Source organism: Alternaria burnsii (genome assembly GCF_013036055.1).
Source record: "Alternaria burnsii strain CBS107.38 chromosome Unknown 710, whole genome shotgun sequence".
Classification (NCBI taxonomy): Eukaryota; Fungi; Ascomycota; class Dothideomycetes; order Pleosporales; family Pleosporaceae; genus Alternaria; species Alternaria burnsii.
Genome location: NW_024066136.1, coordinates 12264 through 26598, shown reverse-complemented (window position 1 = coordinate 26598; position 14335 = coordinate 12264). Strand labels below are relative to the sequence as shown.

The following is a 14335-nucleotide window of genomic DNA, read 5'->3' as shown; positions in this document are numbered from 1 at the left end:
ATCAAATGTGTGCATGCGCTGATTTTCCAGCTCATCTATCTGCTTTCCGGTAGGACAACAAAACTTCGTTCATACCAGACTGTATCCTGCCCGTCATGGAAAGCACACGCCTACAAGAATCTGATGATTTGGAGACAGCGAATGGACATGATACTGATAAGGCTGCCGAAAGTGAGACCGACAAGGAGGGGGACTCCAGTGAGTCGGGAAGTGAGGATGAAGAGGAGCACGAACAAGACATCAAAGTCCAATTCGAGCACATCATCGCCGGCTTCAGGGAGGGCAAGCTGCACATCAAAACCATCGCCAGCAACCAGGACGAATATAACTACCTTGACCAAAGGACAAACGACCATAATCCGAGGAATCTTCTGCACATGATTGTAGAGGCAGGAAAGGACAGCGCGAGTGCGCTGAAGCCGCTCGTGGAACATGTAATCAAGCAGCATTGTCACCTCATGAAAGAAACGGACAGTGCTGGTACCACACCGCTGCAGGCGGCCATCATAGGCGGCATCACTAAACTTGTGGAGTATATGTGCGATGCCTATAATGCCAAGGGGAATATTGATGTCGTTCTGGCGCTTGTGGACTCAAAGAATAACAACTGCCTTCACAAAGCCATGCTCAGCAAGCACAAATATGCGCGCAGAATCGCCCTCAAGCTCATCAAACGAGTACGCAATACCAAGACGCTGGAAGCCCAGAATAACGAATTCAAAACCCCGCTTCACATTGCCGTCGAGTGGGAGCGCTGCACAGAATCGCAAATGGACGTCGTGCGCGCACTAGTAAAGGCTTGCGACGCTGCTCTGAACGTTAATGTAGGCACCGACATCGAGCCGTGTCGGCTATCAGTGTATCGATACCACGAGAAGACGAGACAAGCAGCGAAGAAGGCTGAAGCTGGGGCTAAAGACACAAGAGAAGAGCGCAGCGGTAACAGATCGAGCGACAAGACAGTGCCCAGCAGCCGAAACGCAAAGGAAGGTTCTAAAAGTGTACCAGGAGGACAACAGGTGCCAAAAGCCCCAGATCAGGCCCGTCCAGTCCCAACGCATCAGCTCAATCGCTCCAAGGAACAGCCACAGAGCAGACACAAGGATTCAGCGGCGGAGCAGCAGGATCTTCCAATGAAAGGGATTCAGCGCCAGCCTTCACGGCTCGATACGACCGCTGCCATAATTGCCCATGTGGATGAATCTAAGCCAGGTGGGAAATTATCTGTGGCGATGTCGCCTGCCGTGTCCAAGGCACCAGCCTCGGGTACTAACAAGACATCGAAACATAAAGAAGTGGTCACAGAGACGACGGCAAATGCAATTCGAGACTTCTTGAAGCTGTATTACATGGGAACCCAAGAAGATCACGAAAGTATTGTTTCGTTTCTCTACGGGCCAGTTCAAGGTAAGTCGATCAACAGCAGAGAGCATTGAGTGAGACTAAAGGCGCGACAGAAAAGGAGTTGTACTGGTCCTTGGCCGATGGGCCTCCCAACATTTCATTGCAGAGGCTGCAGAAGATGAGTTACGTCAACTTCGAAGACACTCTCAAATACGTGTTGCTTCCCAACATCCGGATAGACAAACCTCCAGCTGCGGTTTCCAAATTTCTCTCAAGGTCTACTGCAAAGGATACAGGCAAAGGTCGAGATGACTACACGGTTATTTTTGAGTGGCTTCGTAACAAGGGCGTAAAGCGAATCTTCAATTTATACATCGACGATAGTGAACAGCCGTCCCACAGTGATGAGACCATTGAAAAAGCTCTCCAGGGAATTGAGGTGCTCAAGGTTTGGGATTGGCAGAGAACGGATCTCAGCTCCGAGGTCATAGCAAAAGCTGCCCCGAATGTCAGTCAAGTCAACCTCTACTGGGGTGGAAACAATGCTGTCCTGCGCAGCTGGAGTGAGTCAGAGGGCCTCAACCAACTGAAAAAGCTCGACACAGTCGTGCTGTATGCGACTCAGGTGCGCAAGTTCCGAGTCTAGAAAGGTTCAAACACTGACTAGGATACAGGGTTTGGAGACACGAGCGAGAGAGAAACGAAACTTGGATGCATTTTGCGCAAGACTGAAGTACAACAGAAGCCTGCTCATCGAAAGCATCGAAAGCAAGCAATCCAACGATTGCAAGAATCAAGAACAACTCCCACCAACAATCAAAGTCCAGCGAGATGCATCTCCTTTGAAGAAGACGGAACTCGGGGAGGGACTAACGGCCGCACAAGAGCAACAAAAGGATCAACATAAGTGGCTAACGTGCATGGATGAGTTCGCAACCTTCATTCAGAACGTCGATCTGGATACTTCGCGCTTGAATGGGGTTGAGCCGAGGCCAATCGTGGTAGCTCTCATCGACGATGGATTAGACATCAACGAACAATCTGTAGTCGACAAAGTGATTGGAGGCCGCAGCTTCCGCAACCAAAACAATCTTAACGCGCCATACTGGGCAACTAGTGGCTTTCATGGCACCGTCATGGCGAGCCTGATCTGTAGGGTTTGTCCCATGGTCCAGCTTTACGTTCTTCGGCTCGATGAGTATAGTGGCAAAGAGCAAGGGAAACGGCAAATTACGGCTAAGAGCGCCGAAAAGGTACGTTCAACGCCCGTGAGCATATTGCATTGCACCGATTGACTAACCCCGGTCAAAGGCCGTGCGCGCAGCTATCGACCGAGGTGTAGACATCATCTCTATGTCGTGGACAATCGAGAAGACGGTTGACAACGAAGCCGACATCAGGAAGCTCGAAATTTCTCTGGACGAAGCGGCTAAGAAGAACATCCTTCTCTTCTGCTCTGCCAACGACCAGGCTACCGACGCCAGTGGGAGCCATCCAGCCGCCAACCCAACACGCTTCAAGATCGGTGCCGCGACAGCATGGGGCACCGCCTGGCGCTGGACTCGGGCCTCTCATGTCGACTTCATCTTCCCTGGCGACCGGGTCATCAAAGACCGGCCTGGCAATGTGCCATTCGAGAAGTGCAGCCTAGTCAGCGGCTCGAGCGTCGCGACAGCATTGGCGGCAGGTTTGGCTTCTTTGGTACTATATTGCGTACAGTTCTCGGTCTATCATCGCAATGCGACGAACCAGCAAGGCAAGGGCGTTACGATGGAAGATTTCCAAGCTATGAAAACGCGTGATCGCATGGCAGAAGCGTTCCATGCAATCTATACCACCGCGGACAGCGATCATAAGTATATTGAGGTTTGGAATACTTTCGAAACAGCACCAAGAGAAGGGGAGGGTAAGGACAAGGATACTAAACGTGAGATTATCGTGACCGTGGCGAACAAACTGATTACTAGAAGGAAATTAGTTTTCAGGTCTTAAAAGCTACTCTATCTTTAGTCTTCAAAGATGTATTTATGTAAGAAAAATCCGGATCTTATTAAGATCACGAAGCACAAGAGATAGCTGAAACAGCAATAGTGCGAAGCGCTGCACTGCCTGCCTACTATATTGGCCAATGTAGCGACCATAGTGGCACAGCTGATGCACAACAAACGTATCACCATTCATACAACGATCACAATTTCGTATCGCAATAGGTTGAAATGGCAAACAACATAACCATAGGAGACGTCACGGACAACTTCTGAAAAGTTTATTCACTTAGTGTGTACCTTAAGTTCCTTTCTTACATCAGGGATTACCTCACCAACCGCCAGTCTTTCGACTTCTCATCGTGATGTCTTTGCTGACAAGCATTCATCGCAGGCAAATTACTTCCACCTTCCAGTTGTATTTTCCTGAAACGTATGGCATTCTAGAAGCGGGCTTCATCTCTCTTGCTTTCCGCGTCATAGGCCAGTCCCCGAATTTGTCATCGGGAGTTTTCACCCCATCCATCGTTTCTCCATTCATGATATCAAAGACGTAGGCGGGGGAGGCAACAAGAAAGTATGGCTTGGCTCGTCGAAGCACCATAGGCGTTGGACAGCCGAACAGTATCCATATCTCATCACCAGGTTTCACCAAGGCCTTTCCTTCCGTGATAGCAAGAGTGATGGTAGGCGTGATTTTAGGAGTAGCGATAGGAGATAAAGATGCCAAGCATCCTGAGGATAAAGTCTTATGCACCAGCTGAATGAAATGCCCGAAGTGCTCAGTTTGGTCTACGATCTTCTCAACTGCAGCGGATTCCTTTTCAAGGTCGAGCCAATGAAGACATGAGGGACGAAGAGGACGAAACTTTCGCAAAGCTAGTAGTGCGTATCTCAATTCCCTCTGTGGATCTTCGTATAAATTTGTTGCATACGGAAGCAGATCGACAATGCGAAGTCCGGGAGTGACGAAAGAGTAATCAAGCAAGACGCCCGTGTAGAGAACAGCTTCGCTTTCGCTAAAGTAGTCGCGGGCTATGCGGAGCTCAGCCATAGCTGGACCAGTGAGAGTGAATGCAAGCTTTTTGATATCGCCATAGTGGCATACGGGGGAGTTTACAACTGCAATGAATAGGTTTGACAATACCAAGAAGGGAATTGAGGCGTTCTCGGTAGTTGAAAGCGTTTGGTCAACCTTAGCATACTGAAATCCCCTGACGTGTAGAATATCATCATACCTTTTGTGCGGAAGAAAGGGCATATTGTATGTGGGCAAGTCTCCCGCGGCATGGAAAGAACTCAAGAAATATTCCGCCTTTCCCGGCGAATTCCAGTTCGGGGCCCACGAAGGTAAGCCTTTGATTTCAGCATCAGGACTGGTACAAGTTTTCGCCATGGCCAAAAATTGAAGGCCGTTACATTTCCATGGCAGTAGTCGAGTAGGGCGAAGGTAGGCTTTGGCAAGATCTTCTTCGTAACCCACTTCTTCACCAGCGTCTTGATAGTCGATGACTAGGTTTAGGACGGCTCTCACCCGGTCTCTTGGATCCGTTAACTTCAAGGCCTGTGACTGCCGCAACATACCGAATAAGTAAATCGGGCTCGTACTGAGGTGCGAGCCCCATTTTTTGGGATCAAGTTGCCATACCGTCTTTGGCATGGAAAGAGTAAGATTCGGTTCGAGAGTGAGTGGATCAACCGGCACCTTGCTATCCATCATCGCTCGCCAATAGGCTAGATTCCGCGAAGGAGCCTTGACGGTCGATTCCAACGGTCTGAAAAAGCTCCATGAATTATCGGTATCAAATGGTCCCCTACCAGTCAATTTTCGGGAGATCTGATGTTGAAATGCCATCAAGCAGTCCCCGGGGATAGCCACCCCTCGGCAGTAGAACACCAATTTCGGTGCGAAGACAAGTTCCTGTTGTATCCAGAGCCTGTCCCAGTACTCATTCTGAAGAAGCGGGAGAAGCGTTTTCCAGAACTCGGGATCATCGCCCAACTGATTGACGGGTCCCTGCACTTCAAGAGTGAAGAGCTTTTGAACAACGGCATCCTTAGGAGAAAGCTCTACATCAATCCAGACTCTCACAGTATCGGCTCCAGAGTAGATATATTTCATCAGATAAACCTGATTCCCGCGCTCCTTTTTGTCTCGTTGGTTGATGCACACAGCATCTGCCCAAAGATAGCGTATGCTGTCCTGCAGGCGCATGTGCCTCAAAGCGTTTTCGAGTGATTGAGTCACAGGGAAAATTTCATCGTCGAGGTAAATACTAGTCTTGGGTAATGATGGATCACCCCACATGTACGAAAGTGCATCGTACGCTGGGTTGTTTTCGATTGCCGCAACACGCAATCGGCATTGTAGAGGATCGGCGAATGACCCAGGGAGAAGTTCGAGGATTCGAATATCGCCAGTCGTTGCCATGTAAGAGTTCGCAGTTTTATCGGTGAGGAATAGAACATGGTCAGGTGCATCTTTTGGAGGGAGCGATCCATCGCTCCTGTATAAGCATCGCATACCTCTTCTCAAAGGTAGATACTTGTGGTTTCCAATGTAATGGTCCATCTTGAAGGATTCCTGATGATCCTGGCTTTCGATGTGTTTGTGGCTTCGACGTCGGACTGGGGAATGGATACTGGTGTGTGAGGTGGAGCATCATTATACAGAGGGGAAGCGCTGCACTGCCTGCATACTATATTGGCCAATGCAGCGACCATAGCGGCACAGCTGATGCACAGCAGTGGACATTGGACGAAAGGTTCCCAGTTGCTGTCGAGGTGCTGACCGGAATATGCACAGCCACCCACCAATAGCCGTTGAAGTACAACCGCTTGCGATTCGGCAGCAAGGTGCCAATAGCATCCTCTATCGATTGACATGAGCCGGTCAACTTCTGAGTGCAATTTCAATCTTGAAAAGTACGACTCATATTATGGAACCGATTTGCGCTAGCACACTCTCTATGTCGTGGTGGTGGTATCTCATTGCAAATTACACGTCATTGCTGCTTCCAACTCGCTGTCTCCATGCATAACAACCAAATCCAACCCATTTCTATAACTCAGCTCAAGTCAAGTAACAGCAGCACTCGTCGCAACAGGCGCATTTAACAAGCCTGCACTCGCCTCGTTCTCCAGACTGATCTTCATCTCCAGCCAAGAGTAAAAGTTCGGACTCTTGCAAAACGTCTCGTACAGCCCATCTCTGGCGCGATGGCGTTGAAGAGGCCCTGAGCCGCGGAACTTGACACTCGTACCGTGTTTGCTTACGCTGCTCATGAGATCTGGTACATGGAAGCTGGCATATCTGTTGTTGCCGCCTGGCGTCACTATGTTGGACGTTGCGAGGTATCGGTTGATGGGCGAAATGAACTGTGCAGTAAGGTCTGCGAAATGACGACGGATGATAGGACCGAGTTCGCGGGTTTGATCGCCGAGTTTGAGCAGAGCTTCGATCTGTGATACGACAGTCGGGTCTGATTTGAGGAAGCGTTTAGAGGGAGTGTGGACTTCGATACCGCCGCCGGGGAGGTCTAGAAGTGCGTTGCGACTTGATTTGTGGTGAAGCGAGTGATGGCGACGTGTTGGAACTGGGCCGTCAAAGTTCTGGAGATAGAGGATGTGTGGTCGGGCTTTGTGGCTGGCTTCTGCTGCTGCGACGATGCGTTTCAACAGAAAAGGGTTGGTGATGCCGATCACAAATGAGGTTGGGGTTCCGCCGTCGATGCCGATGCTTTTGAAGTTGGCTTGCATGGTCATGTAGGGTTTGACCACACCTGCGTACGGCACGGGGCAAATGAGATCGACCAGCGAAGAGACAGCTTCGCTTGCCAGTTGCGGTGACTTTGCGATAACGATGACACTTTCACAGAGTATGAGCTTCTCGAACAGTACGTAAAGGTCGGTGATGCAGGGCATATAGTGCATGATGTTGTCCCAGGAGCCAATAGGTTCATAGGCGTAGATGGACAAGGGTATATCTGAGATCAGCGGCGTGGGCCCTGGGAGTCCTTGCAGGGGGAAGGCACGATGTGGTGCAATGTCCAAAGTCAGTGTAGTGCCCATGAATGGGAGATGGTGACGTCCCAGAGCTGGAGGCTCCCATGTGTTCATCTGTGAGTGTGCAGATTCCAGAGTTGTCGGATCGCTGAGATGTCCCGACTCTGTCATCTTTTGCAAGATGCGATGATGGAAGGAAGTGAAGTTGTGGTGCGAGATCAAGACGAGAGTCCTTTGGTTGAAGCTTCTCTTCATGGTATCGTCGAACTCTTGGCGGAAGATACACGAGCCGTAAAAGGTGTCAGCGCTGCCATGAGGGGCATTTGGCGAACTTAGTTTGATGTCAGGCGAATTGTTGGTAATGGCGAAGTCGTAAGAGAGATCCTCGGCTGTCTCTGTGTTCTGTTGCTCAGGAAAGCTAGACGCGTCTTAGATTGGCACGAAACAGGACTGGCTGATTCAGGTACCTGTTGAAGCATATAGCACTCAAGTCGGCCGTCGTAAAGGGCACATCTGGTGGGTACAGTATCTCGATTTCTGGACTACCAAACTCAATACATTTCTCATAGATATGGCACTAGCAATTACCTACCCGATATCGACATTGAAGTTGCAGACGATACTGCTGCCGTAAGCACTTGCCACTCAGGGCAGAGACATGCAGGACTTACAAAGCCACAGCCCAGTGCTTGAAGCCGCCAGTCGCGATGGGCGAGACTTTGGGTTCCCTTAGTTTTTCCATGTCTTCCTCTCGCTGGGAGCGACGGTGAGGCTTCAAGAACTTATTCTTAAGCCTGTCCATGGACCAGCTTGTGGCACCTGACAGGTGCAGGTGAACTGCGAGTGAGGTGAGGCGGCGACGGGCAAGGGCGTTGGCCAGAGCGAGCGAGTGACTTATAAGACTAAGCGCCTAGCGGCAAGGGGAGCTGCCAATCTTCATGACAGCTGTGGTCGTGAGGAAGGGCAGATGGTAGTCGTCGAGACATGTTGGGATAGGCGTGGGGAGTTTGTTTTGGGACATGTCTCGTCTATCGGCGGGTTCTAGTGGGCAGGGATGGGGGCGCTTGTGTGTAGGTGTACGATGACGTGCGGGCCCGGCTCGCCTGCATGGTTCGCTCGGCTGCTGCTGGCTGTATCGTGAGCGAGCAAACACCATCATACGCGACCACCGACTGACCCCGCAGCAAAGCATAGAGCGCAAGATGCGACAAGCTGCCTGCTGCACCATGTAGAGTTGTCCCCCACCATGGACGTCAACATCACCAAAGCCCTCAATGACAAGCTCTACGACAAGCGCAAGAGCGGCGCGCTCGAGCTCGAGGGCCTCATCCGGGACGCTCTCGCCGCCCAGGACCACGACAGGATAGCCCGCATCGTGCACCAGCTCTGCCACGAGTACGCCTATGCGGTCCACCAGCCCCACGCCCGCAACGGCGGACTCATCGGACTCGCGGCTGCCTCGATAGCCCTGGGCCCAGAAGTCGCCCGCTATCTCGAGGAGATTGTGCCCCCCGTCCTGGCCTGCTTCGGCGACCAAGATGCGCGTGTCCGGTACTATGCATGCGAGAGCATGTACAACATCGCAAAGGTGGCCAAGGGCGAGATACTCGTCTACTTCAACCACGTCTTTGACGCGCTCTGCAAGGTGAGGACATGGCTACCGCACCAGCTCCCCTCGTGAGACCAGGCTAACACGGCCCGGACCGTCCAGATGGCTGCAGATTCCGAGCTCTCTGTCAAGAACGGGGCAGAACTATTGGATCGCCTGATCAAAGACATCGTCTCAGAGTCGGCCGCCAGCTACGTCTCTGTGCTACACGACACACCCGATCAGGACGACCCCGAAGACGAACCCCACCCCTTCGCCTTCAACCTCGAACGCTTCCTGCCCCTCCTCGAAGAGCGCATCAACGTCCTGAACCCCTTCACGCGTTCTTTCCTTGTGGCATGGATCACCCTGCTCGACTCCATACCCGACCTCGAGCTCATCGCCCACCTACCGCGCTTCCTCGGCGGCCTCTTCAAGTTTCTGAGCGACAGCAACCAAGATGTATACACCATGACCCAGCAGGCGCTAGACCGATTCCTTGCTGAGATCAAGAAGATTGCACGCATCAAGAAGGGTATAGCCGACAGCAAAGGAGGCAACGAGAAACTAGAACGCAGGCACTCTACGGGTAGCATCCATAGTGGAAGCGAAGCGACAGACAGCACGCCCCTCGAGCTCGACAACTCCATCGACGACAAGGGCGATGCAAGTGGAGAGAGTGCTTCTGTGTCCGGCGACAGTGGGAGGTCTGTCAACGGAGACGGAAACTGGATACCTGGCCAGGATGTCCACGTCGACCATCCCAAGATTCTTGAGATTCTGGTTGATTTTTTGGTTCCCCCACCAGACACGGAAGAAGAGCAGACCGAGATACTGCTGACAGCACTCCGCTGGATCGACAACTTCTTCGACATATGTCCAGAAGACATCATGCCGTTTGTCCCGAGTCTCTTGTCCCACGTCCTGCCACGGATGTCGCATGAGGTCGACACCGTTCGCAAGGCTGCAGTCAAGGTTAATGCTTCGTTGATGGACTATATCCTGTCATTGTCTGATGACAACCGCCCCCGCGACGGTGCTGCAGGTGGACAAATTCAGCTACCTCCTTCCCTATCTGAGCTAGGCAAAGAGCTCACTGGAACACAGCGGCGAGATTCTAATCTATCTGGCCGATTGCTCAAGGCAGTCATTCGAGATCAAGCCAACAAGGCTGAATCGCCCGATGGCAAGGGCACACGCTCCCCCACACCAGCAGAAGAAAGAGGCACATCGCCGCGTCCGATACCAGAGCTGGACTACCAAGCTGCTGTTAGTGCTCTAACCCTGCAGTTCCTAAATGAACACGAGGCCACTCGCGTTGCGGCCATAGCTTGGCTGATAATGCTGCACAGGATGGCACCTGGCAGAGTAAGTACAGGCTTTTCGGAAACAAAGTCATTACTGACACTCTGCAGATATTGACAGTGGACGACGGTACCTTTCCTGCTCTGCTCAAGACCCTTTCTGATCCTTCGGATGCTGTGGTCACGCGTGACCTACTGCTTTTGTCACAAATATCCCTGCACAGCGACGATACGTACTTTACTTCCTTCATGGTCAATCTTCTGAAGCTGTTCTGTACGGACCGCCGACTTCTTGAGACCCGCGGCAATCTCATCATCAGGCAGCTCTGCATAACACTGAGCGCAGAGCGCATATATCGCACCATGGCTGATTGTCTTGCGAAGGATGAGGATGTCGAATTTGCTAGCATCATGGTCCAGAATCTCAACAACAATCTGATCACTGCACCAGAGCTCGCCGATTTACGAAGACGACTCAGGAATCTAGACAATAAGGACGGACAATCTTTCTTCGTCATTTTGTTCAAAGCGTGGTGCAACAACGCTGTGGCCACCTTCTCACTGTGTCTTCTTGCCCAAGCTTATGAGCAAGCATACCATTTGCTTCAGGTTTTGTATGTTTGGTTCTTTGATTTCGTATGGAACAGTCTGCTAATCCTGCCAGTGCGGATCTTGAGATGACAGTCAACATGCTCATACAAATCGACAAGCTCGTTCAGCTCTTGGAATCTCCCGTCTTCACATGTAAGATCTTCGACTCTTCAATCCCAAGTATTCCCGCTAACAGTACTGGGCTAGACCTTCGAATGCAGCTCCTGGAGCCGGAACGGTACCCGCATCTTTACAAGTGCATGTACGGTCTGCTCATGCTATTGCCTCAATCATCGGCTTTTGCAGCGCTTAAGAACCGCCTCAATAGCGTCTCGGCCATCGGCTACCTGCACATTGCGCCGCAACGCAGCAGCTCGACGTATGTCCACCCTTCCTCCTCCTCTCCTACTTTAAACCACTTGCGGCAAAAAAGCTCAGAAGTTGGCTCGAACAGCAGTAGTAGCAGCGGTATTCCGTCGTCTGGGGGACCCAGTGTTTCGACATTCGAACGCCCAGGCCGGTTGAAACCCAGAGACGGTCTGGGTGGACCGGAAGCGGGTGGCAGCGTGAAGTGGACAGAGTTGCTGGAGAGATTCAAGCAGACGCAGGAAAAAGCCAGGCGTAGTCAGCGGATGGCCAGCATGGGCGAAGAGGAAGAGGTGCAGGAGAAGATGGGACCAACTGCCCCTACGCCAGCTATACCGCCCAAACCTGCAGGACTAAGGCCTGGTAGTCCGGCGGGCGCCATGAGGCCACCTCCCGCGCCTGTGCCGCCAGGTCCAGCGCAGGGGCATAAGCCCAGGTCCAGTCTAAGTAACCTGGGGCGATTTGCTGGGGGTGTAGCCGGAAGACGAAAGGACAAGAAGTAAGACTCGATAGTCGTTTCTAGCTTTGTGATTTATGCGTTGGCGTAAGTGGACACAACTGCATTGTGGGCGTTGTCTTGGAGCAGTAATGATGGGCATTTTTCCAAGCATGACTGGCGTAATCTGATCCATCTTCAGCGATGCTTACCCTTCCTGAACCTAATCCCATCCCCGTCTTTCTCCTTCCATGCCGTTGTGTCACCCTCTTTCCTGTCTTCGTCGCCCAAGACCCAAGTTTTGACAATCTCCTTGATCTCGGGCTTCTTCTTCTCCACCCTCTTTGCCTCGCGCACCTTTCTCACGTAACCACTGTAGACAGCCACTTCGGCAACTGCGATAGCCAACGACCCTCCCATGCTCAGTCCCAGTCTACTTCCCACACTCCAGTGTCGCGCTGCAACCCAGATGAAGACTGCCACACAGACTATCGAGATAAGGATGTTTATGATCAAAATGATCTGGCGGTGCACTTCTTCGTAGGAGAGGTCGTCTTCTTCACTAGTGGTTTGCGTTGCCCCGAGTGAAAAGGGTTCTGGGGCACGAGGGAAACGCTGGGAGAAGGACTCGCGTGTTGGCGGGGGATGCAGCATGCGCTCATAAGAGAGGGCTTCTTGCTCGGCGCGGAGACGGGCCATTAGGGCGAGGTATTCGGGTGTCTGGGTGGGTTTGGGGGGAGGGGGCGGGATGTAGACTGTTGTATTGGCGAGGAGGGCGGCGAGAGTTAGGGGTGTGGTTTCTTGGTCGTCTTCCGCGTGTTGAACATCCTTGGAGAAATGGCTCTTGAGCAGCTTGGATAGGTCGATCAACTGGCTGTGGGAGATGGGATTCCCAACGTTGGGTTCTGCCAGCGCAGGCGAGTCGGCGTGCTGGAGTTTTGCGTATCCGTCGGCAGATAGGTGTTTGGCTTTTGCGACTGCCCGGACGATGCCGGGAGTCATCGTAAGCAGGACCATTTTGGATTATCGTGTGTTGTAAGAAACGCTGTCACCTTGTCACCAGGCACGCGGGTGAGCAGACGCGACAGGGATATGCGGAACCCAGGGAAGCTAGCGCTCCGAACGTCATGGATATTTTGACTTGGTCAAATCTAGCCGATAGCTGCGGGCGAATATCCACCACCACCCTCTTTGCCCGCCCCAAAGACGCTGATACAGCCCCTCAATTGTATCCTCTCTTTCTTTTTGCCGAGACAATTTTGAGCTGGACCCTTCGATGACGAGCCGAACACCCCGGCTTGCGACCTCTGTCGCGCGACAGCAAACTTCCTTCTCTCTATCGCGCCGCTCCGCATGTCCCAACCGCTCAATACACACCCATAATGCGACGACACCGACGCTCCACCACCCTTCGCGGCGGCGGAACCAGTCCTCATGGGCTGCCGCCGTCAACGTAGCGCAAAATGTCATGTCTTCGCCGCCACCAGATGCGCCCATCAAGATGGACCCATTCCAAACCGTTGCTCGCGAAATGAAGTTTCTCACTGGAAACATTCGACAATTACTCGGCTCGGGCCACCCGACCCTCGACACAGTCGCCAAGTACTACACACAAAGTGAGGGGAAATATGTACGGCCCATGTTGGTATTGCTCATGAGCAGAGCCACGGCACTTACGCCGCGGGGTTCAAGAGGAGGCATGGGCATCGGGGCCCAGAGCGCCGATATTTCGATAACCAACCCCCGGATCCTGGCAGACGAGAACCCAGATCAGAGTCCCATTAGCAGTATACGACACGACTCGGCGTATACCGCTGAAGACAGCGACATCCTCCCGTCCCAACGCCGCTTAGCAGAAATCACCGAACTCATCCACACAGCCAGTCTCCTCCACGACGATGTCATCGACCACTCCGTCTCCCGCCGCTCCGCGCCCTCGGCCAACATTGAGTTTGGCAACAAAATGGCCGTTCTAGCAGGCGACTTCCTGCTCGGAAGAGCGTCCGTTGCGCTGGCCCGACTCCGCGATCCAGAGGTCACGGAACTTTTGGCTACCGTCATCGCAAACCTGGTCGAAGGCGAATTCATGCAGCTCAAGAACACGGCGCGGGATGAGAAGAACCCTTCGTGGACCGAAGACACGGTCACTTACTACCTGCAAAAGACCTACCTCAAATCTGCGTCGCTCATTTCCAAGAGTTGTCGCGCTGCCGCTATCCTGGGAGGTTCGTCCCCTGAGGTCGTCGAGGCGGCGTATCTGTACGGCAAGAACCTTGGCCTGGCGTTTCAACTTGTGGACGATATGCTGGATTACACTGTCAGTGAGGCTGAGTTGGGTAAGCCGGCCGGCGCAGATTTGGAACTCGGACTTGCGACGGCGCCGTTGCTGTTTGCATGGAAGGATGACCAGAGTTTGGGCAAGTTGGTTGGAAGGAAGTTCTCGCAGCAGGGCGATGTTCAACGGGTGAGTAAAAAGAATCGTAATTGAGATGTTGGGAGAGTAGGTTCAGGCTGACATTTACGTGACCCAGGCTCGCGAAATCGTTTCCCAAAGCACAGGGTTAGAACAAACCCGCGCTCTAGCACAAGACTATGTCGACAAAGCCATCGACGCTATATCCTTCTTCCCCGAGAGCGAGGCGAAAACCGGTCTCATCGAAATGTGCACCAAGGTCATGAAGAGGAGGAAATGAGCGAATCTTTGATGCGAAAACAA

At 52.4% G+C, this 14335-nt stretch overlaps 6 protein-coding genes across 6 annotated transcripts; 3 read left to right on the top strand and 3 right to left on the bottom strand.

Annotated features, from left to right (window-relative positions):
* Positions 1-95: 95 nt before the first annotated feature.
* GT037_011221 (uncharacterized protein) lies at positions 96-3336 on the top strand (the record flags this gene model as incomplete). The annotated part of the gene is made up of 4 exons (XM_038936268.1): positions 96-1407; positions 1458-1969; positions 2019-2597; positions 2656-3336. 4 exons carry the CDS (start codon positions 96-98, stop codon positions 3334-3336), a joined length of 3084 nt encoding a protein of 1027 aa, XP_038781037.1.
* A 378-nt stretch (positions 3337-3714) lies between these two features.
* GT037_011220 (uncharacterized protein) lies at positions 3715-5901 on the bottom strand (the record flags this gene model as incomplete). The annotated part of the gene is made up of 1 exon (XM_038936267.1): positions 3715-5901. The coding sequence occupies one exon, from the start codon at positions 5899-5901 to the stop codon at positions 3715-3717; it is 2187 nt and encodes a 728-aa protein (XP_038781036.1).
* Positions 5902-6407: 506 nt separating this feature from the next.
* Positions 6408-8136, bottom strand: GT037_011219 (uncharacterized protein; the record flags this gene model as incomplete). Its single annotated transcript, XM_038936266.1, has 4 exons — positions 6408-7752; positions 7802-7876; positions 7927-7956; positions 8006-8136. The coding sequence occupies 4 exons, from the start codon at positions 8134-8136 to the stop codon at positions 6408-6410; spliced, it is 1581 nt and encodes a 526-aa protein (XP_038781035.1).
* Positions 8137-8580: 444 nt separating this feature from the next.
* Positions 8581-11686, top strand: GT037_011218 (arm repeat-containing protein; the record flags this gene model as incomplete). The annotated part of the gene is made up of 5 exons (XM_038936265.1): positions 8581-8979; positions 9046-10290; positions 10338-10840; positions 10891-10970; positions 11025-11686. The coding sequence occupies 5 exons, from the start codon at positions 8581-8583 to the stop codon at positions 11684-11686; spliced, it is 2889 nt and encodes a 962-aa protein (XP_038781034.1).
* Positions 11687-11817: 131 nt separating this feature from the next.
* Positions 11818-12636, bottom strand: GT037_011217 (uncharacterized protein; the record flags this gene model as incomplete). The annotated part of the gene is made up of 1 exon (XM_038936264.1): positions 11818-12636. The coding sequence occupies one exon, from the start codon at positions 12634-12636 to the stop codon at positions 11818-11820; it is 819 nt and encodes a 272-aa protein (XP_038781033.1).
* A 451-nt stretch (positions 12637-13087) lies between these two features.
* On the top strand, positions 13088-14312 carry GT037_011216 (decaprenyl-diphosphate synthase subunit 1; the record flags this gene model as incomplete). Its single annotated transcript, XM_038936263.1, has 2 exons — positions 13088-14083; positions 14151-14312. The coding sequence occupies 2 exons, from the start codon at positions 13088-13090 to the stop codon at positions 14310-14312; spliced, it is 1158 nt and encodes a 385-aa protein (XP_038781032.1).
* Between the last annotated feature and the right edge of the window lie 23 nt (positions 14313-14335).